General features: G+C 45.6%; 1 protein-coding gene across 10 annotated transcripts in view; it reads right to left on the bottom strand.

Moving 5' to 3' along the window:
- TTLL5 (tubulin tyrosine ligase like 5) overlaps positions 1-27,059 on the bottom strand; it is a 216,119-nt gene that overhangs the window by 122,421 nt on the left and 66,639 nt on the right. For all 10 annotated transcript variants that reach the window (XR_012669002.1, XM_048855536.2, XM_048855538.2 and 7 more), the window contains 6 exons: positions 26,893-26,931; positions 25,614-25,771; positions 24,309-24,609; positions 20,452-20,572; positions 18,600-18,746; positions 1,911-2,014 (listed from right to left, as the gene is read on the bottom strand). Coding sequence is in view for 9 of the 10 variants with exons in the window: in XM_048855536.2 (XP_048711493.1) it covers positions 1,911-2,014; positions 18,600-18,746; positions 20,452-20,572; positions 24,309-24,609; positions 25,614-25,771; positions 26,893-26,931 (870 nt within the window). In the remaining variant the exon portion in view is untranslated. The remainder of the gene's footprint in view (positions 1-1,910; positions 2,015-18,599; positions 18,747-20,451; positions 20,573-24,308; positions 24,610-25,613; positions 25,772-26,892; positions 26,932-27,059) is intronic.

Below are 27,059 nucleotides of genomic sequence, written 5' to 3'. Positions count from 1 at the left end.
GTTGTATTTTTAAGTTGTGTCAAGGGTGTCAAAAGCCTATGACTAGGCACTCTTTGAGCATGCATATACATTTAAATAAAACAAATGCATACATAAATAAAGGACCACTTCATGGCACCAAGGTTATGAAGGGGCAGTTGGATAAACCCTAGTTATCAAGTGGTGACTTAGATTCCATCTTCTCCAGGGTCTCTCTGATTACGTTGCAGAACAAGCACTCACGATCAAAAGGGATGGTTGAGCTGCTGGAAACAGACCAGATGATTTAAACCAGAAGTACCCATGCACAGTAATGTCCAATGTCATATAGTTTTCAGATGTACCTGATGCATCATATGAAGCAGAGAGAACATGTCTAGAAACTGTTTAACTCTCAGCAGCAATGTCTTTTGCCACCTTCTTTTGTACCTCAGGCAGATGGTCCCAGCAAAAGAAGTGTCCAGTTCCAAGCTGGAGGGAATATCTGGCCACAATTGCCTGGTAACTGCAACATGGACTCCCATATTCCTAAAGAGTACATATTTCTGCCCAAGACATCAATCTTCTTAGTATCCCTGTCCAGTGGAGTAAACTGCAGACTGACCAACTCCAGAGAGTCAGTCTTTTTACTGCACACAAAGACCACCAAAAGCCTGGTATAAAGAAATGGGAATCCCTGCTGCGGGACAAGGAACAAGCAATCTGCCTTCTTGGTAACAGCAAAATAGATGCTAAGGTCAGCCGGATATTCTGAGCCACTTCTCCTCCTCTGCACTATGTTGATGAACGTTTCCTTGGACCACAGTAATCTCCTACTCTAAAGAGTCTACCATCCAAACCGGCAACTCTTGAAACAAACCATTGTCATCAGAAAGTAAAACAGATGCAGTCATCATGATATCATCAGGAAATGGAGAAGATACTGAAGTTTCCGGATCAGTAGCAGAGGTCTAGCTGGCATCACCCCTGCTTTCTTCTCATCCAAACCCAGTAAATCACTGTCAATGTTGGTCAGACATGCAGGAAAGAAAAGTTTCACAACTGGTTGTAACAAAGGAGGTGGAGATTGTGCCTTAGCTCTCTCAGAAGAGTGTGTTAAGAGTCAATTGAGAAGTGTTCCCCTCTGTAGCCCCTGGCCCCCACGAAGTTGTGAGAAGTCTGTCAATATGGTCACATCATCCATAGGTTAAATAAGGAACAAAGAAAAGGAACCGGCATAAGATTTTCCCAGAGGACTTGAGAGGCCTTGGAGAAGAAATTCCTCATCATTGGCGGTCTTCAAGAACAATTGAATATAATCACATGGATGTAATATTGCATAATATTGTTTTTCATACCACCCCAACTGACACTGAGGATTTACCCTGTATGTAATACACATTTCCTACCAGATTCTAGCAAGTTTAAGGCAGGTCAAATCTGGAACCAACAAAACTGCAGAGTGCTGGTCCTTTAACATTAATGAACCACTCACAGTTAATTGTTTTAGCAGAAAGAGAAAGAAGCCATGGTCATAGCAAGGAGTGTGCTTCACCTCCCTCCATGTCTTAGGAAGCATAGTTCTAGATGGTACCTGGAATTCAGGAAAGAGGGCAAGGGTGGGAAGTGCTTGTGAAGACAGGAATTTGAGAAGCAAAGCCATGATGGAAGCTTAACCACCGAAGATCAGGGCAATCTCAGCAGCAGCCCTAGCCTTGTTTTCCTTCCAAGGTGTGACTGCATTTGCTCCAGTGTGACAGAGAGTGGATATTACAGACTATGAACACTTACAGGGCCTGGATGGAGTCCACACTGTCCTTTGGGTCTAATGGCAAAAACATCCATCATACACCCTATGCAGCAGATACTGATGACACAGCAGCAGTTTGGGGAGGTAGGATGGGGCAGTACAATGTGCTACTTTATTACACGGGGTAAAAGTCCATTCCTACCTTGCCTTAGTAACAAAGTCCTGAAAACCTTCAGCATTCACACCCTCCTCTTCCTCTTCTTCTTGTTTCCTTTTTGATCTTGTCTGAACCATCTGCTCAGTTTCCTGCAAATAAGCATATTAGTTATCTATCACTCTACCTCTCTATGCACCCCAATACCAAGTGCTGGGACACAGGTATTGCCCAAAGGGAAAGGATTTGAGAGCAATTTCATGCTATATAGAACAAGGGTATTGCCTGATTCCATAACAGCCAAATTGATAATGCATTTCACTCTGTATATGTGCTTGCCTTCCAGCAGTACTGGTTTGGACAAGCTGCAGAATCTGTAATTGCAGAGGGCCCCCAGAAACAGAGACACATGTTAATCTCTTCACTCTACACACATTAAAAGTGATATGCTGAACAGCCCCGACTAGCCTGATCAAGTGAGTGCTTTTGCTATAGATGTGACCTCCTTATTAAGACATGGGAACAGAGGGTGTCCTCCTTTGCTAACTCTGGGTCCCCTCCATTTCTGCTGCTCCTGCCCCTAGTGGAGGATTCCTCCTAGCAGTTTTTGTTCCAACCTACTTATCCCCAACTAAAGCATGGCAGGGGGAAAGCAAGAACAAAATTATATTGGAGGGGCTTAATCAAGTGGGTCTACAGGGGACTCCCCCACTCCGAGAACTCACCTCTAGATTTGTCTCTTGGCATGTGTCAGTGAGAGAGAGGGGTTTATATATTGGGACCAAACATGAAAAAATATGTAGCCAAAACAGTCTCTCAGTAGCTTAAAATGAGAGGTTACTCACCTTGGTGCAGTAACTGGAGTTCCTTGAGATCCGTGCTGCTGTGGGTGCTCCACTTTAGGTGTGCATGCACCCCTGTACCTTTGATCGAAGATTTTTGGCAGCAGTGCCCATTCGGGTTGCTCATGTGCCCTGCACATCCTTGTGCCACGTACCGAGGCTCATAGGGCTGTGCAGACGAACCTCCCTCTGTTCTTTCTCTACTGCAAAGCCCACAGACGCAGCTCCAAAGCCGAGGGGAGGAGGGCAGGTAGTGGAGCACACACATCTCAAAGAACTCCAGTTACTGTACAAAATGAGTAACCTCTCCTTCTTCAATAGTAGTGTCCCTGTGGGTGCTCCACTTTAGGGGACTCCCTTGCAGTAACACTTTAAGGACATGGGAGTTTTGGAAGAGTTCATCACTGAAGAAAAAACTGCACCTGATCTTGCAGCATGAACTAAGGCACAGTGGTTGGCAAATGGGTGCACTGAGGATCATGTTGCAGCCCTGCAGAATGTTTGAGTAGGGCTACAGATGTAGACTGTAATCTCAGAGTGCATCGCCACTCTTAGGGGTGGTGTAATCTCAGTGAAACCGTAACAGGCAATAAAGCATCCAGAGATCCATTTAGAAAGCCTCGGACTGAAGATAGGTCTAGGGGAGCACCTAAATGCAATAGAAATAAAAAGAGTCTAGGGGTCCTCCTGAATGGCCTAGTTTTGTCCAATTAAAAGACGAGTGCCCTCTTAACATCTGTGTATGAAGGGGAAGACTCCTGTGTAGACAGATGTGACTTTGGAAAAAAAAATATGAAAGGTGAATAATTTGGTAGATGTGAAAGTCAGAAGACACCTTAAGTAAAAACTTTGGGTGTGGTTGTAAAGATACCTTCTCCTTGGAGAACAAAATAAAAGGAGGGTCTTCCATTAGAGCCCCCATTTCCCCAAACATTCAAGCAGAAGTGATGGCCACCAAAAAGGCTGTCATCATAGACAAATGTAGCAGTGAGCACATAGCCAATGGCTCAAAAGGCTGTTTCATGAGATGGTTAAGAACCAGACTGAGATCCTAAAGCAGTGTAGATGCTCTAATCTATGGAAAAAGATTTAGGAATCTCACTGTGGTAAAATGAATGAATACCAAGAAACCTTCTACTGGCACATGTAAAGCTATTATTGCTGCTAAATGTATCTTGATGGAACTCCTAGAAAGGCCTGAATTTTTCAGTTCCAACAAGTAACCCAAGACTGAGAAAACAGATGACTGGATAGGAGAAAAATCCAAAAGTTACACCAAAGATTACATAGTCTCCATTTCTGAAGGTAAATATGTCTCGTAGATTCCGTTCTCCTATTTAAAAGTGTATTTTTTACTTCATATGAAAAAGGCAGTCTCTAGTCCCAAGAACCACTGGGGAACTAAACTTGCAGTTGCAGAACATTCACATTGGGGTGAAGTGTATGACCAACATCCTGAGAACAGTTAAGGTTTGATGGGGAGTGGGTTTGATGAGGTAAGGAAACCAAACTAGTCTTGGCCAAGTTGGTGTAATCAAAATGACTTTGGCTTGGTCCTGTCCGATCTTGACACAGATCTTTAAGAGCAATGGAGTTGGAGGCTATGCATAAAAAAGACCATTTGTCCACGTAATGAGGAAAATGTCACCTAGAGATTGAGAATTGAGTGCCCCTCTGAAACAGAATTTCCTGCACTTTGTGTTGGCTGCTATGGCAAAGGGGTTGACTTCTGGAAATCCCCAAGCTAGGAAATTTTTGTGGAGGACTCGAGATTCCAATTCCCATTAGTAGTTTAGGGAGAAATGTCTGCTGAGGGTGTCGACGATGGTGTTTTGTTTAACTGGGAGATGAGAAACCAATATGGCTATCTGATTGGCTATGCAGCAGTTCCAAAGCTTTATCGTTTCACTGCAGAGTGAGTGGGGAACGTGCTTAACCCTGATGATTAATAAAACACATGTGCACTATGTTGTCTGTCAAGATCTTGATGGACTTGTTTTTAAGTAGGGGGAAGAAAGTGGAGGGAAGCATTTCTGAACTCTTAACTCCAACAGATTGACATGCAAGCACTGTTCCTGTTGTGACTATTTGCCTTGGACTACAGGAAGACTGTGATTGTTGGGTAATAAATTGTCCTGAGCTACCCCCGCCAACATCAAAGATGCAACGTGGCATTTTGCGTCACAAAAACACAAGCTGCGATGTGTCCCAGCACTTGCAGACATGTTCTTGTTGGAACTTGAGGGCTGAGCTGCACTCTTAGTCTCTAAGGTGCCACAAGTACTCCTACTCTTTGTATAAGATCCTTCAGAGAAAGGAATATGTTGAGAGGGAAATAAGCTCTACCTATTATCGAATCCAGAAATGCTCCAGTAAAGAGAATTCATTGCGGAGGAGTCAAGATTGATTTCTCAAGATTTATCTGCAGGCCTAGACTTTGGAATAGTAAAGTTATTGTTTGAACTGCTGACCAAACCTCCTGATAAGACCACGCCTTGAGGAGCCAGTCCTACTAAACAATGGAAGTAGGCAGCTACCATAATTTGTGAGAACACCCTTAGGGTGGATGTCAGGCCAAAAAGAGTAGGACCTGGTACTTGTAATGATTTTGGTTGAACGTGAAATGAAGAAATCTTTTGTGAGAGGAATAAATCACAATGTGAAAGTAGGCATCTTTGAGACTGAGGGTCACAAACCAGTGCCCTAAATCTAGGGAGGGAATAATAGCTGCTAGGATACAATCCTAAATTTCAGATGTCTGACATGCTTGTTCAGTTGTCTGACATCTAGTGTCTGCTTCCAACCCCCGTTCTTCGTGGGTATCAGAAAATATCTTAAATAGAACCCTTTTCCCTGTGTTGAAGTGGGCTGGTTCTATGGTTCCTAGACTTGGGAGTCTCCTGTGCCAGCAACTGATTGCGAGAGGGTCTCTGAAGAGGGACAGGGAAAGGGGTTGGAAGGACAGGATGTCAGTAAATTGGATTGCATAACCTGAAGTAATGGACTGTAATACCCATTTGTGCAATGTTATAGCCGCCCATGCTTGATGAAATAGAGAGATGGTGTCCAAATTAAGAAAGAGGGGGGTTGTCATGCAGCTGAGAGAACCTCATCACTGGGTAGTCTGGACTCATGACCAAACCATCAAAACTGGCATTTGGATGATATTGAAGACTGGGATGAGGTAGTTGCAGGCTTTTTCTTTGAAAACTTCAACCTCTTAGCTGGTGGTCCTGGAAAATTGAGCAAGGTTGGATCTTTGTGTTGACTGAGACCTGCTAAACTATCTTATTTGCTGTCATAAATATAAAGGGAAGGGTAAACCCCTTTGAAATCCCTCCTGGCCAGGGGAAAGCTCCTCTCACCTGTAAAGGGTTAAGAAGCTAAAGGTAACCTCGCTGGCACCTGACCAAAATGACCAATGAGGAGACAAGATACTTTCAAAAGCTGGGAGGAGGGAGAGGAACAAAGGGTCTGTGTCTGTGTGTAGTCGTCTTGGCCAGGGACAGAACAGGAATGGAGGCTTAGAACTTTTAGTAAGTAATCTAGCTAGGTATGTGTTAGATTATGATTTCTTTAAATGGCTGAGAAAAGAATTGTGCTGAATAGAATAACTATTTCTGTCTGTATATCTTTTGTGTAACTTAAGGTTTTGCCTAGAGGGGTTCTCTGTTTTTGAATCTAATTACCCTGTAAGATATCTACCATCCTGATTTTACAGGGGGGATTTCTTTATTTCTATTTACTGCTATTTTTTATTAAAAGTCTTCTTGTAAAAAACTGAATGCTTTTTCATTGTTCTCAGATCCAAGGGTTTGGGTCCTCTTTCTACAACAAACCTGGATCGATTAGAAGAGCTGAGAGGCGGTGGGTTGCTCCGTGCCGCCGTCCAAGCTCTCTGGAGGCTTTCATCTGCTTCCTGTTCGGTCTGGAACTGTTCCCTTGATGCTGGGGACATCAGTTCCTCATGGGATTGTGGACCTAGGCTTGGTCCCTCTGGAAGCGATATAGGGGATGGAGCTGTTTCTGTTGACTGTGAACCGCTCTCCGCTGGTGCACTATGTTGGGATTCAGGCTCCGGCTGAGCCTCTTGTGTAGGGTTATCGGCTGCTGCCAGTTCAGGTTCGGTGGGGCCTTCTGGTGTTGAGGTTGCAAGTACTGGATTCAGTGCTGACACGGGGTCTGGTGTTGGTTGTTCGGCTGGTTCCGGTTCTAGGACTGGTTCCGTCTGGGTCTCTGGGACTGGATCCACTACTGCTTTTGCAGACATTGGCCTGGGGTCCGGGTCCATCACCTCTGACTGGGTCCTGATAGAAGTTTCCGGAACAGAGCTAGGCCTCACGGCTTGTTTAGCCTGGCTGCGGGTGACCATTCCCACCCTCTTGGCCTGCTTCACATGATTGACCAAGTCCTCCCCCAACAGCATGGGGATGGGATAATCATCATAGACTGCAAAAGTCCACATTCCTGACCAGCCCTTGTACTGGACAGGTAACTTGGCTGTAGGCAAATTGAAAGAGTTGGACTTGAAGGGTTGAATCGTCACTTGGATCTCTGGGTTGATTAAATTGGGGTCCACTAAGGAAGCATGGATAGCTGACACTTGTGCTCCGGTGTCCCTCCACGCGGTGACCTTCTTCCCACCCACACTCACAGTTTCCCTCCGCTCCAAGGGTATCTGGGAGGTATCTGGGCCTGTGGACCTCTGGTGTGATTCCGGTGCAATGAACTGTAATCTGTTGGGGTTCTTGGGGCAGTTGGCCTTTACATGCCCCAGCTCGTTACATTTAAAACATCGTCCAGCTGACGGGTCACTGGGGCGAGGAGGGTTGCTGGAGAACGGGGTGGTGGGACGATAAGGGGTCTGGAGGGTTCTTTGGGAGGTAGGTGGGGCTTTGGGCAGCCCCCGGTAATAAGGTGTGGTCTGGGGTGGTCCCTTCTGGTCTCCGCTCCAACTGCGACCAGTTTTCTTCTTCTCTGCCACCTCCACCCATCTGGCTCCAATCTCTCCTGCCTCAATTACAGTTTTGGGTTTCCCATCTAGGATGTATCTTTCTATTTCCTCAGGAACACCCTCTAAGAATTGTTCCATTTGCATTAGGAAGGGCAAATTTACTGGAGATTCACCACTTGCTCCTGATATCCAGGCATCCCAATGTTTCACAATGTGGTAGGCATGTAGGGTAAATGACACGTCTGGTTTCCACCTTAGGGCTCTGAACCTCCGACGAGACTGCTCGGGTGTTATCCCCATTCTGACTCTCGTCTTGGATTTAAACAGTTCATACTTGTTCATGTGTTCTTTAGGCATTTCAGCTGCCACCTCAGCTAAGGGTCCACTGAGCTGCGGCCTCAGCTCTACCATGTATTGGTCAGTAGAGAGGTTGTACCCAAGGCAGGCCCTTTCGAAGTTTTCTAAGAAGGCCTCAGTATCATCACCTGCCTTGTAGGTGGGGAACTTTCTGGGATGGGAAGTGGTACCTGGAGAAGGATTGCTAGGGTTTGTTGGTATATTCTGCTGGGCCTTTATCCTCTCCATCTCCTCCACATGCTTCCTCTCTTTTTCCCTCTCCTCCTCCACATGCTTCCTCTCTTTTTCCTTCTCCTCCTCCACATGCTTCCTCTCTTTTTCCTTCTCCTCCTCCACATGCTTCCTTGCCTCCATTTCCCTCTTGTGGGCAGCCTCTTGGTGTTGTTCTGCCTCCCTTTCTTGTTCCTTCTTCAGCTGCATGAGTTCTATCTGTCTTTCATGTTCCCTTTGTCTTTCCTCAGCCTGAAATTTGGCTAATTCCAGCTGTAGTCGAGCTGAGGATTTGGTCATTCTAACCTCTCTGTTTTTAACTAACTTTACACCCGAGGTTTAGAAATAAACAAACAAAACGTGGCTGTAAAATTTTGCTGTGCTGGAATAGAATACCTATTCTCTGATAGTGATTGTCAGCCTACAGAAAAAGACAATTCCCTTGTCTCTGCTCTGGGCCCAAATTAAAGCAAAAAACCTCCAACTGCTTGGAAACCTGCTTACCCAGCCCAAAGAAAAAGCAAATGGGTAGAACACACACCCCCTATTTACTTTTAGGAAGAAAAGAAAAAAAAAACCTCTGGGTTGGAAGACTGAATTTCCCTGCAGGAGTTAAGTACCCTGCCTCCAGGCAAAGAAAACCTGCAATTCACAAGATAATCCCCTTTTGTCTCTGCTTGGCCACAAAGCAGAGAGAAACCAAGCTGCTTTCAGTTTCAAAGCTGCTTTCTGGACTTCCTAAAAATTCCTTTTTAAAATCTGTATTTCTAGTTCAAAAAATCTCAACTGGATCTCAAAATGATTTCAGGTTAATCCCACCACTGTGCCACCATGTCAAGGTTCCTCCCCCACTCTGAACTCTAGGGTACAGATGTGGGGACCTGCATGAAAAACCTCCTAAGCTTATCTTTACCAGCTTAGGTCAAAACTTCCCCAAGGTACAAAATATTACACCCGTTATCCTTGGAATGGCCGCTACCACCACCAAACTAATACTGGTTACTGGGGAAGAGCTGTTTGGACGCGTCTTTCCCCCCAAAATACTTCCCAAAACCTTGCACCCCACTTCCTGGACAAGGTTTGGTAAAAAGCCTCACCAATTTGCCTAGGTGACTACAGACCCAGACCCTTGGATCTTAAGAACAATGAACAATCCTCCCAACACTTGCACCCCCCCCTCTCCTGGGAAATGTTGGATAAAAAGCCTCACCAATTTGCATAGGTGACCACAGACCCAAACCCTTGGATCTGAGAACAATGAAAAAGCATTCAGTTTTTTACAAGAAGACTTTTAATAAAAAATAGCAGTAAATAGAAATAAAGAAATCCCCCCTGTAAAATCAGGATGGTAGATATCTTACAGGGTAATTAGATTCAAAAACAGAGAACCCCTCTAGGCAAAACCTTAAGTTACACAAAAGATATACAGACAGAAATAGTTATTCTATTCAGCACAATTCTTTTCTCAGCCATTTAAAGAAATCATAATCTAACACATACCTAGCTAGATTACTTACTAAAAGTTCTAAGCCTCCATTCCTGTTCTGTCCCTGGCCAAGACGACTACACACAGACACAGACCCTTTGTTCCTCTCCCTCCTCCCAGCTTTTGAAAGTATCTTGTCTCCTCATTGGTCATTTTGGTCAGGTGCCAGCGAGGTTACCTTTAGCTTCTTAACCCTTTACAGGTGAGAGGAGCTTTCCCCTGGCCAGGAGGGATTTCAAAGGGGTTTACCCTTCCCTTTATATTTATGACATTTGCAGATGTGTATATCCTCAAATACCTAAGTGTGGTTCTAAAGTCCTTCAGGATACGTGCAAAACGTCTGGTCATCGAAGGTTAATCCTCCCTGGTTGACTGTACCTCCTACAGAAACCCAGACAAATGAAACCAGGATGCTCACCTCATTACTACTGCAGTGGAAACAGACCTACCTGCAGTGTCCGCAGCATTGAGCAAAGGTTGCAGTGAAGATATTGCTAAGAGCTGACCCTCCCTTATTATGGTATTGAAATGGCTTATCAGGTGACAATGATGAGATGTTTGTAATGGGTGCAACCTCTTTGTTCACCTTTGCCTCTTGCTCCTCAAAGGTCTCCTCGGGCTCAGAATGGGGAGGAAGGATGGACAGTACCGGTGAACAAGATCTTCTGTGTGCCCTGAGAGACTGAGCTACGGTCCCTTGACACTGCTGGCAGTACATTGTCCATGAATCCCAGCAAGGCTAATAAGGGAGACCATAAGGCATGGAGGGAGGTATCCAACACTGGTCATCCCGAACACTGGTAGGCAGGGGTCTGGTGCCCTGCCTTTGTTGCATCTGGGGAATAACATCTGGAATAAATTGGAGAACCTTGAACTGAAAGTTCAGAGTCTGAGTCAAAATGCTCATCCAAATATTGTATCAGAGGTAGCAACTCCTCCTCAGGGATAGTGGAAGATGGAAAAGAGGTAGGTCTCATGGAAACATGAGCAGCTGGTGACCCAGCTGACCCCAGAACTGAAAAATGTCCAGAGGTTGCAAAGAGCAGAGACTCAGGCTCATTAGCAGGGACTCTAGTTTTCAGTGATAAAAAAACCAAAATTATCCAACAAAACAAAACAAAAAACATGAAAATCCACGTGTTTCCATGATTAAAATGAAATGCTGAACTTTAGTTTCCCTAGCCACAATATACAGTAGAACCCCATTTATCTGAACCTCCATTATCCAGCTCTCCATATTAACCGAACCACCAGCTGCCCAGGCTAACCACTTGAGCCACCATCTTAAAATAGGTTTCAGAGGAACAGCCGTGTTAGTCTGTATTCGCAAAAAGAAAAGGAGTACTTGTGGCACCTTAGAGACTAACCAATTTATTTGAGCATGAGCTTTCGTGAGCTACAGCTCACTTCATCAGATGTTTACCGTGGAAACTGCAGCAGACTTTATATACACACAGAGAATATGAAACAATACCTCCTCCCACCCCACTGTCCTGCTGGTAATAGCTTATCTAAAGTGATCAACAGGTGGGCCATTTCCAGCACAAATCCAGGTTTTCTCACCCTCCACCCCCCCGACACACAAATTTACTCTCCTGCTGGTGCTAGCCCAGCCAAAGTGACAACTCTTTACATAATCAAGTCACGCTATTTCCTGCATAGATCAAGGTTTTCTCACATCCCCCCCACCCCCATACACACACAAACTCACTCTCCTGCTGGTAATAGCTCATCTAAACTGACCACTCTTCAGGTTTAAATCCAAGTTAAACCAGAACATCTGGCGGGGGGGGGGGTAGGAAAAAACAAGAGGAAACAGGCTACCTTGCATAATGACTTAGCCACTCCCAGTCTCTATTTAAGCCTAAATTAATAGTATCCAATTTGCAAATGAATTCCAATTCAGCAGTTTCTCACTGGAGTCTGGATTTGAAGTTTTTTTGTTTTAAGATAGCGACCTTCATGTCTGTGATTGCGTGACCAGAGAGATTGAAGTGTTCTCCGACTGGTTTATGACTGTTATAATTCTTGACATCTGATTTGTGTCCATTTATTCTTTTACGTAGAGACTGTCCAGTTTGACCAATGTACATGGCAGAGGGGCATTGCTGGCACATGATGGCATATATCACATTGGTGGATGTGCAGGTGAACGAGCCTCTGATAGTGTGGCTGATGTTATTAGGCCCTGTGATGGTGTCCCCTGAATAGATATGTGGGCACAATTGGCAACGGGCTTTGTTGCAAGGATAAGTTCCTGGGTTAGTGGTTCTGTTGTGTGGTATGTGGTTGTTGGTGAGTATTTGCTTCAGGTTGCGGGGCTGTCTGTAGGCAAGGACTGGCCTGTCTCCCAAGACTTGTGAGAGTGTTGGGTCATCCTTTAGGATAGGTTGTAGATCCTTAATAATGCGTTGGAGGGGTTTTAGTTGGGGGCTGAAGGTGACCGCTAGTGGCGTTCTGTTATTTTCTTTGTTAGGCCTGTCCTGTAGTAGGTAACTTCTGGGAACTCTTCTGGCTCTATCAATCTGTTTCTTTACTTCTGCAGGTGGGTATTGTAGTTGTAAGAAAGCTTGACAGAGATCTTGTAGGGGTTTGTCTCTGTCTGAGGGGTTGGAGCAAATGCGGTTGTATCGCAGAGCTTGGCTGTAGACGATGGATCGTGTGGTGTGGGAGGAGGTATTGTTTCATATTCTCTGTGTGTATATAAAGTCTGCTGCAGTTTCCATGGTAAACATCTGATGAAGTGAGCTGTAGCTCACGAAAGCTCATGCTCAAATAAATTGGTTAGTCTCTAAGGTGCCACAAGTACTCCTTTTCTTTTTGCGAATACAGACTAACACGGCTGTTCCTCTGAAACCTGTCATTATGCAAGGCACTGCATTTAGCCGTATGGAGTGGAAATCTATCAACTGCATGAAGAAACTTGTACAGATACAGACAGACATCATCTTCCTTTCCAAATGCAAACAGATGGACATCGTACCAAAAGGACTGAAGGTCAAAAATCCATTACAATCTACATACCACACAGACTATGCTGACAGCTTGTGCCTCACGCTCTCAAAGAAACTGCGGAATCACCTGATCAAGATCCTCTACAGCAAACAGGGAAAGATTAAGAATGAGCTCTCAAAAATGGATACTCTCATAAAGAACCAACCTTCCACACAAACTTCCTCGTGGCTGGATTTTACTAAAACTAGACAAGCCATTTACAACGCACACTTTGCTTCTCTACAAAAGAAAAAGGACACTAAACTTTCTAAACTACTACATGCTACAAGGGGCCACAGCAATGGTTCCCTCACCCCACCTAGCAATATTGTTAACCTATCCAACTATACTCTCAGCCCAGCAGAAGCAGCTGTTCTATCTCGGGGCCTCTCCTTCTGCCCCTCCACCCCCACGAACATGATACAGTTCTGTGGTGACCTAGAATCCTATTTTCGACGTCTCCGTCTCAAGGAATATTTCCAAAATACCTGTGAACAACATACTAATCCACAGAGGTCTCCCTGCCAACACTACAGAAAGAGGGATTCTAGATGGACTCCTCCTGAAGGTCGAAACAGCAGACTGGACTTCTACATAGAGTGCTTCCGCCGACGTGCACGGGCTGAAATTGTGGAAAAGCAGCATCACTTGCCCCATAACCTCAGCCATGCGGAACGCAATGCCATCCACAGCCTCAGAAACAACTCTGACATCATAATCAAAAAGGCTGACAAAGGAGGTGCTGTTGTCATCATGAATAGGTCGGAATATGAACAAGAGGCTGCTCGGCAGCTCTCCAACACGAGTTTCTACAAGCCATTACCCTATGATCCCACTGAGAGTTACCAAAAGCAACTACAGCATTTGCTCAAGAAACTTCCTGAAAAAGCACAAGATCAAATCCGCACAGACACACGCCTGGAACCCCGACCTGGGATATTCTATCTACTACCCAAGATCCATAAACCTGGAAATCCTGGGCGCCCCATCATCTCAGGCATTGGCACCCTGACAGCAGGATTGTCTGGCTATGTAGACTCCCTCCTCAGGCCCTACGCTACCAGCACTCCCAGCTACCTTCGAGACACCACTGACTTCCTGAGGAAACTTCAATCCATCGGTGATCTTCCTGATAACACCATCCTGGCTACTATGGATGTAGAAGCCCTCTACACCAACATTCCACACAAAGATGGACTACAAGCCGTCAAGAACACTATCCCCGATAATGTCACGGCTAACCTGGTGCCTGAACTTTGTGACTTTGTCCTTACCCATAACTATTTCACATTTGGGGACAATGTATACCTTCAGATCAGCGGCACTGCTATGGGTACCCGCATGGCCCCACAGTATGCCAACATTTTTATGGCTGATTTAGAACAACGCTTCCTCAGCTCTCGTCCCCTAAAGCCCCTACTCTACTTGCGCTATATTGATGACATCTTCATCATCTGGACCCATGGAAAAGAAGCCCTTGAGGAATTCCACCATGATTTCAACAATTTCCATCCCACCACCAACCTCAGCCTGGTCCAGTCCACACAAGAGATCCACTTCCTGGACACTACAGTGCTAATTAACAATGGCCACATAAACACCACCCTATACCGGAAACCTACTGACCGCTATTCCTACCTGCATGCCTCCAGCTTTCACCCTGACCACACCACACGATCCATCGTCTACAGCCAAGCTCTGCGATACAACCACATTTGCTCCAACCCCTCAGACAGAGACAAACCCCTACAAGATCTCTGTCAAGCTTTCTTACAACTACAATACCCACCTGCAGAAGTAAAGAAACAGATTGATAGAGCCAGAAGAGTTCCCAGAAGTTACCTACTACAGGACAGGCCTAACAAAGAAAATAACAGAACGCCACTAGCGGTCACCTTCAGCCCCCAACTAAAACCCCTCCAACGCATTATTAAGGATCTACAACCTATCCTAAAGGATGACCCAACACTCTCACAAGTCTTGGGAGACAGGCCAGTCCTTGCCTACAGACAGCCCCGCAACCTGAAGCAAATACTCACCAACAACCACATACCACACAACAGAACCACTAACCCAGGAACTTATCCTTGCAACAAAGCCCGTTGCCAATTGTGCCCACATATCTATTCAGGGGACACCATCACAGGGCCTAATAACATCAGCCACACTATCAGAGGCTCGTTCACCTGCACATCCACCAATGTGATATATGCCATCATGTGCCAGCAATGCCCCTCTGCCATGTACATTGGTCAAACTGGACAGTCTCTACGTAAAAGAATAAATGGACACAAATCAGATGTCAAGAATTATAACAGTCATAAACCAGTCGGAGAACACTTCAATCTCTCTGGTCACGCAATCACAGACATGAAGGTCGCTATCTTAAAACAAAAAAACTTCAAATCCAGACTCCAGTGAGAAACTGCTGAATTGGAATTCATTTGCAAATTGGATACTATTAATTTAGGCTTAAATAGAGACTGGGAGTGGCTAAGTCATTATGCAAGGTAGCCTGTTTCCTCTTGTTTTTTCCTACCCCCCCCCCCGCCAGATGTTCTGGTTTAACTTGGATTTAAACCTGAAGAGTGGTCAGTTTAGATGAGCTATTACCAGCAGGAGAGTGAGTTTGTGTGTGTATGGGGGTGGGGGGGATGTGAGAAAACCTTGATCTATGCAGGAAATAGCCCGACTTGATTATGTAAAGAGTTGTCACTTTGGCTGGGCTAGCACCAGCAGGAGAGTAAATTTGTGGGGGGGGGTGGAGGGTGAGAAAACCTGGATTTGTGCTGGAAATGGCCCACCTGTTGATCACTTTAGATAAGCTATTACCAGCAGGACAGTGGGGTGGGAGGAGGTATTGTTTCATATTCTCTGTGTGTATATAAAGTCTGCTGCAGTTTCCACGGTAAACATCTGATGAAGTGAGCTGTAGCTCACGAAAGCTCATGCTCAAATAAATTGGTTAGTCTCTAAGGTGCCACAAGTACTCCTTTTCATCTTAAAATAAGAGATAAAAAGCTCTTTGAATAATCAAAAATTTGAATAATCAGGAGAATTGGCAATCTGGCCTCAGTCCCAATTAGATCAGATAAATGGTGCTCCACTGTAAATTTAAAGCGCATTCAAAAATCAACCACAAGAGGGGGAGGTTGCATTTAACTGAATAAGTGATATGGTACTTTCAGTAAAATTTAGTTATGTGTTTTTATTTTTTCACAAAATGTAAAAACTAAAGATTCTCTGTAAAAACACAAATTCTGCATTTTTCCATGGCAAATGGATTTCTAGGATCCCTGCTAACTAGGTACCAAAAACTCTTGTGGGTACTGAAATTCCTGCAGTTCCAGGAGCACAACAGAACTTGGTACTGGCACTAATGATATTGCAGACACCAATGATGATGTTGGTATCTAGGGGGTCTAGGATTCCATTGAAGCCAATCTCTTGGTAGTAATAGCAGTCGGTACCGACCCCTTTACCACTGTGGTATGGGTCTTAGTTGAAGTATTAGCGAGCTTCATGGTTCCTGAAGTACTTGGAGTATCACTAGCACGCCTCTCGGGGTCTGAGGTCTCCAGTGACCAGAGCTCCTTTGATGAAGAACTCTCTATTCTGCTCCTTTTAATCCTTTTCCTTATACTTTGAGTGAGAAGCTCTCAGTACTGGCAGTGCAGTTATTGGTACCTCACTCATGGATATTGATGGAGACTGGGTTTTCAATGCTGTCTTCCTTTTGGTGACTGTGATCTTGACTATGGGGCACTGACAGAAGTGGAGAGTCCCTATATGCAGCATTTTCTACCACCACATCAGCATCTGGTCTCAAGGCTTGCTTCACCATTAAGAGCCTATACTTTATTTCCGATACTCTGGGTCTTCCTTTAAAAGAAGACCAAATCTTACACTTGCTGAGAATATGAGAATCTCCCAACCAACAAATGCATTAGGAATGTCCACCACTAACACAGATTGCTTCTCAACAAGAGAAGCACCTTTTAGAGCCCAGCATCCCTGTACAAGAAAATTTGTTGAAGCCCGTCAGTGGGGGGTTGGGAGGGGAAATGTATTATTTTTAAGAAAGGGGAAAAAGGGTGAAAGTGTTCCAACTATAAGGTACTAAATCTATTACTACTGAGACCTAACTATAAAAGATAAAGCACAAATACAAGCGGGAACAGGCACACAGCAATGAGGCACACTGCTAGACTCAGTCTTTGGCCAAAGGCAGTTCAAAAGGAACTGATATCAGTTCGCCCATGCAGCCCTATATAGCCTTGGTACAGGGCATGAGGATGTGTAGGGCACAAGCATGGGCTGAACGGACACTGCTACCAGAAATCTCTGATCAAAGGCGCAGGGCACACATGCAACTAAAGTGGAGCACCCACAGGGACACTACTTGAAGAAATTGTTTATATTCTGAAACCAAGTGATCTGTTCTCTCTTGTTCTAAAATAAGAAAATATGATTCTAAAAGGATTTATTACCAGTTTTACAGTTTTATTTTGTAAATTTACTTGAGAGTTAGCAGAAAATCCTGGTGTTTGAACAGAATCTTTGAGTGGAAATTATATCCAAAGTAGCCATGTTCTTTGACCACCAACAAAGGCGCTTGGGTGTTTTGCGATTACTCCTAACACAGTAAGTCAGGTAGCACTAGGCAAACAGGACATACCCAGGAGCTGATTTGGTTCACTCCCTCCTTTGCTCTGACAGGTCAAGTTGCCAGATGTCAGTTCAGATAAACTACTGTGAGTGGATGTCCTCCCCTAACCAGTGAGAGCTGTGTGTGCTGCCTAGGCACCATGCACAGCAACCCCTCAGACAGGATTACTATTTTAACTTCTCTCAGTTAAGTGGGTGGAGAACATAGACCCCCCAAAAGGAAACAAAACATAAATCAGCAAGAAAGCACAGTGCTGAGAATGGGGTTGGTTGCCTCTGCAGAGGTGAAGCACGTCAGAGGGATTTTTAACCCTTTCCTGCCAGAGATTATGCAGACTATTACACAATTTTTCTCTTTTCAGTATATTAAGCTGATGCCAAAATATTTAATATATTTGTATCTCAAAGCTGTTCTCTGCAGGGGCACCACAATAATGCACTAGAGACTGAGGTATCCTACAGAAAAAGCTGAGTCAGTTACATGTTTCTTTACTGGGTATCTCTTTCTTGATGTCTACAGACAGGAATTTATTTTATTAGAAATGTAATTAGTTTTGTCATCTTGAGTTTGTCACAGGTCAATACAGTACGTCTGTAGCCTAGATTTATATGGAGTTATTTCAGAAAGTTTCATGTGCAGTTGAGCACCTAGTTACTGTGCTACACATACAATTGCAGTAACAGTGTAATCTGATAATTTCCATAGACAATTACCATGATTGAACATGCAACCACAGTGAGGTATAGCAACTTGAATATTAGATCAGACCAATAATCTGCAGAGACTGGTGTCTCTTCTTTGATAGTGGCCAATGACAGACACTTTAGAGGAAAATGTGAGAAACCCAGTCATGAACAGCTCTGCCTCATGATAAATGTATGCAGAGTTTACATAGAAAAATCTTCTTTTAAGCCATAAACATTTCCAAGGGTTCATGAGTCTTAGAAGTCCTAAATAATCTGGTAGACATGTCTGTCTATGTCTGGGTGACCACTAAGGAACTGGTTGTCCTTAAACGTTCAATGAATTAGAAAATCAAGGGGCTGCTGCTGTAAAGGATGGAGGGGAGGGGGGGTTTGGCACTGGATTGTTGGGTTACTTCCATGCGGAGTGGGATGTGTAATAGAAACAAGAAAGCTCTGGCACTGATCTGGATCATGCACTCATCTGGATCCTAGTGGACTCAGCTGCCATCGGAAGAGGAATTTGAGATGAAGCCACTCACCTTGTTATAACAGACTATGAATTCACGCAGCTGGTGAGCCAGGATGCGCCTACGATCATTCAGGGCCAGATGTCGACTGGGGAGTAGCATCCTCAAAGACTGCTGAAGATTGCTGGCTGCTCGTTTCAGAAACCGTACCACCAGCTCCTGCCGCCAAGGGAGACAGCATTAAACAAGAGAGTCTAAATGGGCAGGTGCAAGGTGTGGGGTGGAGGGCACAAAGGTTGCTAGATCAGCCTATGATGGGTAGAGAAGAAATGCTGTTCTGTGGATGTGGTATGACATGTAGCAGGTAAGAGTACATCCCAGAATGGACGTGGTGATGGATGCTTTTTAACCTACTCCCACAACTTCCCAAGATAAGGGGGAGAAGAACTGTGCATCACTTCCTGGACTGGGACAGGGATGGGAGTACTTCGGGAATATCTGTCTGAGGAAAGTGTGGCCAAGGAGGAGATGTGGAAAATCAAACAACTTCGATAATGGAGTCTCCCTATCCAGAGAAACACTTTTTGAGAGCATCATCAAAAGTATCATGTAGAAGGAGTCCAGGCATAATATGACAAAACCCCTTCAAGACACACTCCTCTCCTCTCCACCACAATGGAGGAGAACCTTGGGGCTCTTTGGCCATACCACATGATCAGATACAACCTCTGGTCAAGAAACAAATTCCTGCTCCCTGCATCATCATGTCCCCTGTATGACCTCTGGCCAGATACCCACTCCAACCTCCCACTATGTCAACCCCCTCATGCCACCTCAGATGGAGAGGGAATACTGCAAGTCAGGCCCCAAGGCAAGACGCCTGCTGTGGGTGTTCAGTTCTGAATCCTTTTTGTCTCCCCTCTGGATTTGTTTTTGGTTAGATGCCCTGCTAGTGCATAAATGAGCTGCCTCACAGCCAGAGCATTGGATTTCACAGCTCGCTTCTCACTGCCATTACACTAGGCTGGTTTGATCTGTTATTTTAAACATTTTTCACAGCACAGCAGACAGTGAATCTAAAAAAGCCAGTTTCAATTTTCCACTTGGAAAGCAGGGATAACATTTTCCACTGAGCCGACTGATTATTTCTGACACTTGGTTTTATCTTCAAGCTGCACTGGCTGTTTCTCCACAGCCTGCTTTTAGAAAGAGCCCATTTGGGTTTGCAAAAAGCTCAGCATATCATCTGATGCTGTCTTTCAGGAGTGTTAGAGAGGGGATACTGGGCTTTCTGAACTCCTTAAAGTGGCTGATTCAGATAGGGAGACTTATTTGTATTGTCCGAGGAAATCCAGGGATATTCAACAGCAGCATTAGAGAGAAACTATTTTTTTCCCCCTCTGTCTCTGCAGAGAAGAAAGTGTAAGATCCTATAAGGTACAGCTCCCTGCAAAGAGTAAGAGTGTGGATGGGAAGAAGGCTAAGCCAGGCACCCACTCAACTTGAGCAGATTCAAGTATTCTGTTTCTATGAGAAGCTGCTGGTCCCTTTATGATTCAACTGGAAAATCCAGGCACTGGCAAGACATCTCAGAGAAAATCCTGCCAGGAAACAGGAATTCAACAGCAGGTACGTTCAGAGGTAGGAATGCAAGGAAGAGGAGGCTGAGCTGGATGGAGTGTCAACTATGCCCAGTTCACTAAGAGCTGTCTGTGCTGGTCTTACTCGGAAGTCAGTCAGTATCTCTACCTGGCCTGCATGTTATGAATCTGGTACCAGTTCTTGGACAGAGGTGGAGGAGATGTGTGCACAATTTCAGGAACCAGGAGCTTTCTAACCTTGTTCTTTATGAGGGTGGGAACTGGACTCCACTCTCTCTGGACAGTTCCCCAATAGACTCCTCTTGCCCAATACAGCTTCTTACCATTTGCTCATCCTCCTTAGCAGCCCAGGCAGCATTGTGGATCTGGTCTCCAGCCTCCTTCATCAGACGCAGTTGAACACGATGCAGGTAGGCAGAGAAAGCCCTGCGAGCCTGCACTTTGCTGTGGAAGCCAAGATAGTGGTCATATATATATATATACACAGCACCACAGAGCTAACAGCCCCCATCTGGACTACTTATGAACCTAATTTCAGTCACCCAAGTCCTCTAATATGCAAAAGCATCTGGGGATAAGGAGAAAGAGGGCTTCTTTGTCCCTAATTTATTCTCAATGTACCTTCATTCCATCAGATTGGGCCAGGGGCTCCAGAGGAACAGTGTTCTCTGAGCAAGGACAACTTCTGGGGATGGGGTGCCCTCCTTCCCTTTCCACATCCTTAGCAGGTCAGTCAGGAGGTCAACCACGTGCACAAGAGCCGAGCAGAATATTCCTAGCCCACTCTGAAGCTCCCATGGTGCTGTCTCTATGACAATTTTGAACACAGCACTAACTATCACAAATTAAGCTGAAGGGCTCTGTCCCAATGACAGAGCTTCTAAAGGAGGCCCTGCAGTTCTTACTGGATGAGTGAGGGGACCTCTCTCCATCTAGACAAAACCTCTATAAAACAAAGGAATAACATTTGTGAAGATGAGCTCTTCCCCATCCACCCCAGGGTTACAGGCCAGGCTTCACTGAGCAAAGCAAGCAAAGTACACCATGCAGCTGGCCGAACACATAAGGGAGCTGTGGAAGTGAATCAAGGTGACCAGATGGTACAGGAGTTGGGAGGGATATACAGTTTCATTCTCACTCCTCTACAATTATAGTCATTTTAATGAACACACATGTTAAGACAGACAACTGCCAAAGACTTTGCTCAACTTCACCCAGCTGCAGCCCAGCCTTCAAACCCTCCTCCAGTTCTGAGTGTGCCCAGCTTCCTCCCTCCAGTTACTCCCAAGGACTCTCTGCTCCTCTCTCACCCACTTCATACTTTATGGCTTTTTTTTTTTTTTTTTTAAAAACACTTCCCCATACTCAGGACAAGGTATGTCCCCACTTTGCCAGACATGGTCCTCCACCTTCTGCTCTCTATTTCTGTCTAAGTACTTATATGGCCCTCATTAATGTAGTAGGTCAGCACCTGCTCCCATCAGGGGCTCTGATCCTCAACACAGGAACCTGGCCTCCCTCCCACACATATCTACAAAGTGCAGTGACACATTTATAGTACGATGGAAATCATATAAAATAGCAGCAGCACCACTACGGACCACTGCATCAGCCTAAAGCTGATGACCATGGAAGTTTAAATGCCATGCACTGTCTGGAGTTATGCCTCTGCTTGGTCACTAGTCCTTCAAATTTCTAAAGCCCTGTCACAGAGCTAGGGAGGACTTGAGAAGATGAGTTCATAGGAGGCTCAGGCTGATCCCTCCCTACTGGGTCATTTCAGGGGTTTGCTTTAACTAAAACACAAGCTTGGTCTCTGCCCTGCAATGAACTCCACAACACAGAACAACCCTTGTGGCTCCTCAGAGCTCCCTGTCCTAGCTTCTAGACAACAAACCCTTTTCCCTTCACATGGGACTAACCCAGCCATGAGCAGACTTTGAACTCTGACTAGGAATTAACTCCCAGAATACCAGGCCACTGTAACTACTTGGCACCTCTCCTCTAGGGGCTCCCTCCCTTCTAGGGTTGCAGATCCTTTCCAGGAGATCAAAATATTTTGTGATAAAGTCTCTAAGATTCCTTGCTGCTAGGATTAGAGAACAACTCATTGACAGCTCCTTGCCTATATCTCAGTTTCAAAACACAGAACTTGGACCTGCTCTTAATCCCGACATAGAATCAGAGGAGGCCCTTCAGAATGGGCCCTGGAGATAGAATGTTACCTTGGCTCCTGCAATCTCTGTCTTGCACTTGAGACCCAGAAGAAGAAAAAAGCATTCAGAGGCCTCAAAAGTAGGGGCAGACACAGCTTCCTCTACTGGTGATTCCCCTGAGGATCGCACAGTGGGGATTATAACTCATCCCCAGTAATTGTCACCACCCATCAATACCGCTAGAAGGATGAGAGGCAGAGAAGCTGCCTAGCCAGGCCCAGCTGGAGGACTGAGGAACAGCCTGCCTCTCAGAAGGGCTGCATGGGACAGGCCTGGTTTCTTTCGGATGAGATTTTCATGACTTCAGCTCCTCAGCCACAGCCAAGCTTTCCATCAGTGACAAATCAGACAGGGCCAAGTCCAGCACAATCCTTGCACATGAAGTCACTGCACGCTTTACGCTGTGTGGAGCTCCTTTGCTGCTCCAGGGGAATCCCAATGGGGCTGGGTGCTGAATAGGAATCTGCCAGCAACTCTTGACAGAAGCCTGCATTCTTAGCAGGACTTGGCTGCCCTGTGTGTGAGTGGGTGAGGTCAGTACTGCTGTGTCTGCTTTGAAAACCTGTTTCCAAATTTTCCCCTCTACAGACACCACAGCAGCACATGCCTCAGCCATAACAAGATAATAAAGCAACCCAAATTCCTCCTGATGTTTCCTGAGGCCTCCCAGCCTCACGGAAACTAAATTGGGAAAGAAGAGGCAGGTCACATAGGGGTCAATGAAATCTTGTTTTCTATAAGCTTGGACAATTTTGCATAAGATATTACAAACAATGAAAACACCTTTTATCCAGAAGAGGAATAGTCATCCCTATCCCCATAATGCTCTCATCCCCCTCCCCTATTCAGTAAGGGGATACTCTCTCCCCCATCCCTTATAATGTGCCCCCCAGCAGACAGGTACTCTGTCTCCCCCACTTATCCAGAAGAGTGATTACCTTCCTATCTAGTAGGCCACAAGCTGGAGAGTTCCCAAACTTTCCTTCCACCCCACCCTTTTTGCAAACAGTCCAGCCAAGCACCAGAACACACTTCACTCCACCCCACCCTTCCCAAAACTGGACAGTCCAATCTCTCAATGCCTCATCACCCTCAAAACACTTCTGTCTTGCTCTCAGGACACTGCAATCTGGCATTTCAGTGGCTATTGCCAGAGTTAGGGCTTGTTTGCACAGCAAGCTACAGAGTGAATCTACAGCAAACCAGCTTGCCGCACAGTTACTTCACATGTGGACGCTGTTCAAGTGCACTGAAAGTCCCAGAGTGCAGCTCACTAGTATGTCAAGCCACATTCTGGGACTTTCACTGTGCTGTAATAGTGTCCAATGGGATGTTACTGCACAGCAAGCTGGTGTGCTATATATTCACATGCTGGCTTGCTGTGCAGTAGCTCACGATAAGGACAAGCCCTTAGAAACATTCACTTCAAGAACAAAAGCACAAGAATGGGAAGTTTGCTTTTATGGGAGGTGGGAAGAACAGGGGGAACTCCATTCTCAGTCTTCGTTTGTTGGCTTTATGTACAATAAAAATACAGTACAATGAAAAACAGAAGAGATAATGAACACAAAGGTTTACAGTTCAACAGGAGACCCCTTGCATCAAATCAGAGGAATTTTGAAGGCTCGGGTAGCTGAAGTGCAGCTCACAGCCAAGTGTTTTAAGAAAAGTACAGCCTGTGGAGACCCGAGGTCCCAATACTGGGGTCACATATTCTAGGACTGATAAGGTGAAGGCTCCTGCATTTGTCTCCATTTTGTGTAAACTAGATGCCAATACAGCCTGCAGTTGAGCAAAATCTAGACATGTTTGTTATAGACTCTCCCACCTTCCTGTCCTGAGGCAGGAGGTGGTGGGAGTGGGAGTGGTGTTGGGTTCTTAACTTATTGAATGTCCCTGGGCTCCATGTACTCATTGATACTAGTTGCTATGCTTACCAAAATAATCTGCCTAAAGACTCTTACCTTAGATTCCCATTCTCCTGCAGAATCTGCAGCAAGTTAAATCGAGGCTCTTGATTCACTTCTTGGAGAAGCAGCTCTGCCCCTCCACCTCCAGCTTTCTGTTCAGGCTTCTTCAGCACATTTTCTCGGCAGACAGCTTCCATCATCTCTGACAGCTTTGGCTTGCATTTCACCTGCATGTCCGTAAGAGAGGCAGCAGTTTCATCCTGAGTTACCTCTATTTCTTCATCCTCATGTGCCTCCTCTTCTTCCTCACTCTCTGCGTCTGATTTGAGAGGCATTTCCTTTAGCTTGGAAGTCCCTAAAATGAGGAGGAAGCCAACAATGGTGATGAACAACAAAAAAATCTTTCCTGTTACCCATCACCCCTTTGTTTATGCCCACACTCTTTGCTGCTGGAAGTCCAAGAACCCTCTCTAACAGCCAAGTCTTCACCACTGTACTTCCTTCTTCACTAGAGCTTTCCACCTAGGATCTCAGAGCAGCTTATAAATCCCTCCTACCAACACCAGGAGATAGCTGAAGGTTACTATTTTCCATTTCCTCCTCTGTAAAGTAAGAGCAGATAAAATGATTTGTCCAGGATCATATCCTGACTCCATGGCAAAGTCAGGGTTAATACATTACTTGATCTCTGGTTCTTATGTTAGTTTGGATTTCCTTGCCTTTGTTTACTCTCATGTACACCAATATACTGCTGATAGAGTGTGTCCCACCAACAGAGGTGTGCACGAGTGCTTATGCCGGAAAAACTTACGTCACTCGGGGGGGGGGGGGGGGGGGGTTCACATCCCTAAGCAAAAACAGTTTTGCCGATATAAGTGCTAGTGTAGACATGGCCTCAGTCTTTCCAACATAAGCTCCAATGAGCAAGTTTGCCCCTTTCCCCCTGGGCTTAGATGGTGCCACATTGGAGATCCAGCCTGGAACACCCCAGACTTTCAGCCTCTTGTGGAGGGTAACAGGAAGCATAGGCACACCCCTGCTTTCACAGACACTTCTTGTCCCCAGAAAAAGGCTGTGACTACACCTTCAGAGAAGGTTTACCCCCACAGCCATTGTATATGCAGCTGAACTGTGGAGGGAATGGCATATCAGAAGAAGGCCATTCAGAACTAGAATGGAGTGAAAAATCAATGCTGACCACTGAATCTCAACCTTCTGAGCAGCATTCCCAGGGCCAAAAGAGCCCACTAAGACCTGCATTAGATCTCTTGCAGCCCTGCCCCCCGGGGACCTAATCACATACACCCCTCATTAGCCTGGCTTTACCCTCTTGCCATCTAGGATCCTAACCATAGATACCTGGCGGTCTTGCCCGTGCTCCTCTCATCTTGCCATGACATTGTCTGCGCTTCCGTACCTCCAGCGACAGGAGCTTCCTCTCATACAGCACAGCATGAAGTTCAGCATTAGAATCCATGGCTTCCAGCCCCAGATTCACTCCCCCATTAAGAGCAGCTCTGGGAAGCACAATACAGACAGCAGCCTCAATCACCTTCTCTCCCCCATTATGGCCTACATCTTAGTGTCTGCCTGTTACATTAGGAAAACAATGAAGCCCACCCTAACCTTGCTCTCAGTGAAGCCCACATCATGTTAGAGGGAAGGGCTCTTTCAGAGACTTGCACAGACTGTGGGATAGCATCTCCTCAAACCGCCATGGTGGGGATGTAGACTCAAGGCAAGACCCAACAAAATTCATGTCTCCATCACCATGCCCCATTGACTAGCTCACATATGGGCTGCAGAGTCACACTTCAGGAAACTCTTTCTCAGATGGCAGCTGCTCCAAGCAGAACAGTAGGGAGCCTTGAGAGGGGCACTAGGAGTATAAAGTCATGCAAGAGAGCAAGGTGGAAGATCCTGAACCCAAATTCCACCTGACACAATCTCTTATTCAGATAGCTTGTTCTTAAGTGTGGTTAAGTCAGAACTCAGAATTTTAACATGATTCAGGTGGACAAAGCGCCAGCTCTTGTGCAATCCTGTCCCAATCTAAGCAAAATCCCTGAGGCATTGCACTGCTCTGTGTGGAGACAGGAACACGACAACTGAGCCAGAGCAAAGAGTTCCAGCAGAAAGCACCTCTGAGTGTAACTAGAGAATCCACATAGCTTCCTCCTGCCTTCCCCTCTGCTTCCCCCGCCCTTAGGATACACCAAAAAAAGGGACACTGACACTTGAGCTCTGTGAATCTCACCCCTTATAGAAGAAACAGTCTGTACCATTCTGTATTACCTGGGAGGGTCCAATCATGAGCAAGAGAGACCCTCCAAAGTGCTATGAGTCTCACAGCAGCAAGCATGAAAGGAAAAGCTGCAATACCCTGTCCCCTTAAAAACTTAGCTCTCTAAGAGCAGGGCAATGGGTTGTTCACAGGGCTCACTTTACATAGCTGGTTATGAGGAGGGGGACAACTTCAGTCTGTCAGGTCTTCCCACAGAAATCCACCTACTGATGGCAGGATGAGTGCTGGGGCTCCTAGCTGCTGACCTGGGTTCTGTGAGCTGATGCCAGAGCAGTATGAACTAATAGTAAAGCCCTACAAATGCAGACATTCTTTATTTAAATAGCCACTTACCGGGCTCTTCCAGCAACTGGGCCTCTTCTCATCCTGGCCCTGCAGAAGACAGGGCAGCAGGTTTCAGGGTAGCACCACAAACTCATTCTATGTCACTGGAAGATTTGCCAAGCTCTCCAACTCCCTGGTATACAAAGCGAGGCCACCCAAGTTTGCAGAGTTCCTTG

This window comes from Caretta caretta, chromosome 6 (assembly GCF_965140235.1).
Source record: "Caretta caretta isolate rCarCar2 chromosome 6, rCarCar1.hap1, whole genome shotgun sequence".
Taxonomy (NCBI): domain Eukaryota; kingdom Metazoa; phylum Chordata; order Testudines; family Cheloniidae; genus Caretta; species Caretta caretta.
The sequence above is the reverse complement of the archived record's forward strand: the minus strand, read 5'-3'. Positions and strand labels throughout refer to the sequence as shown.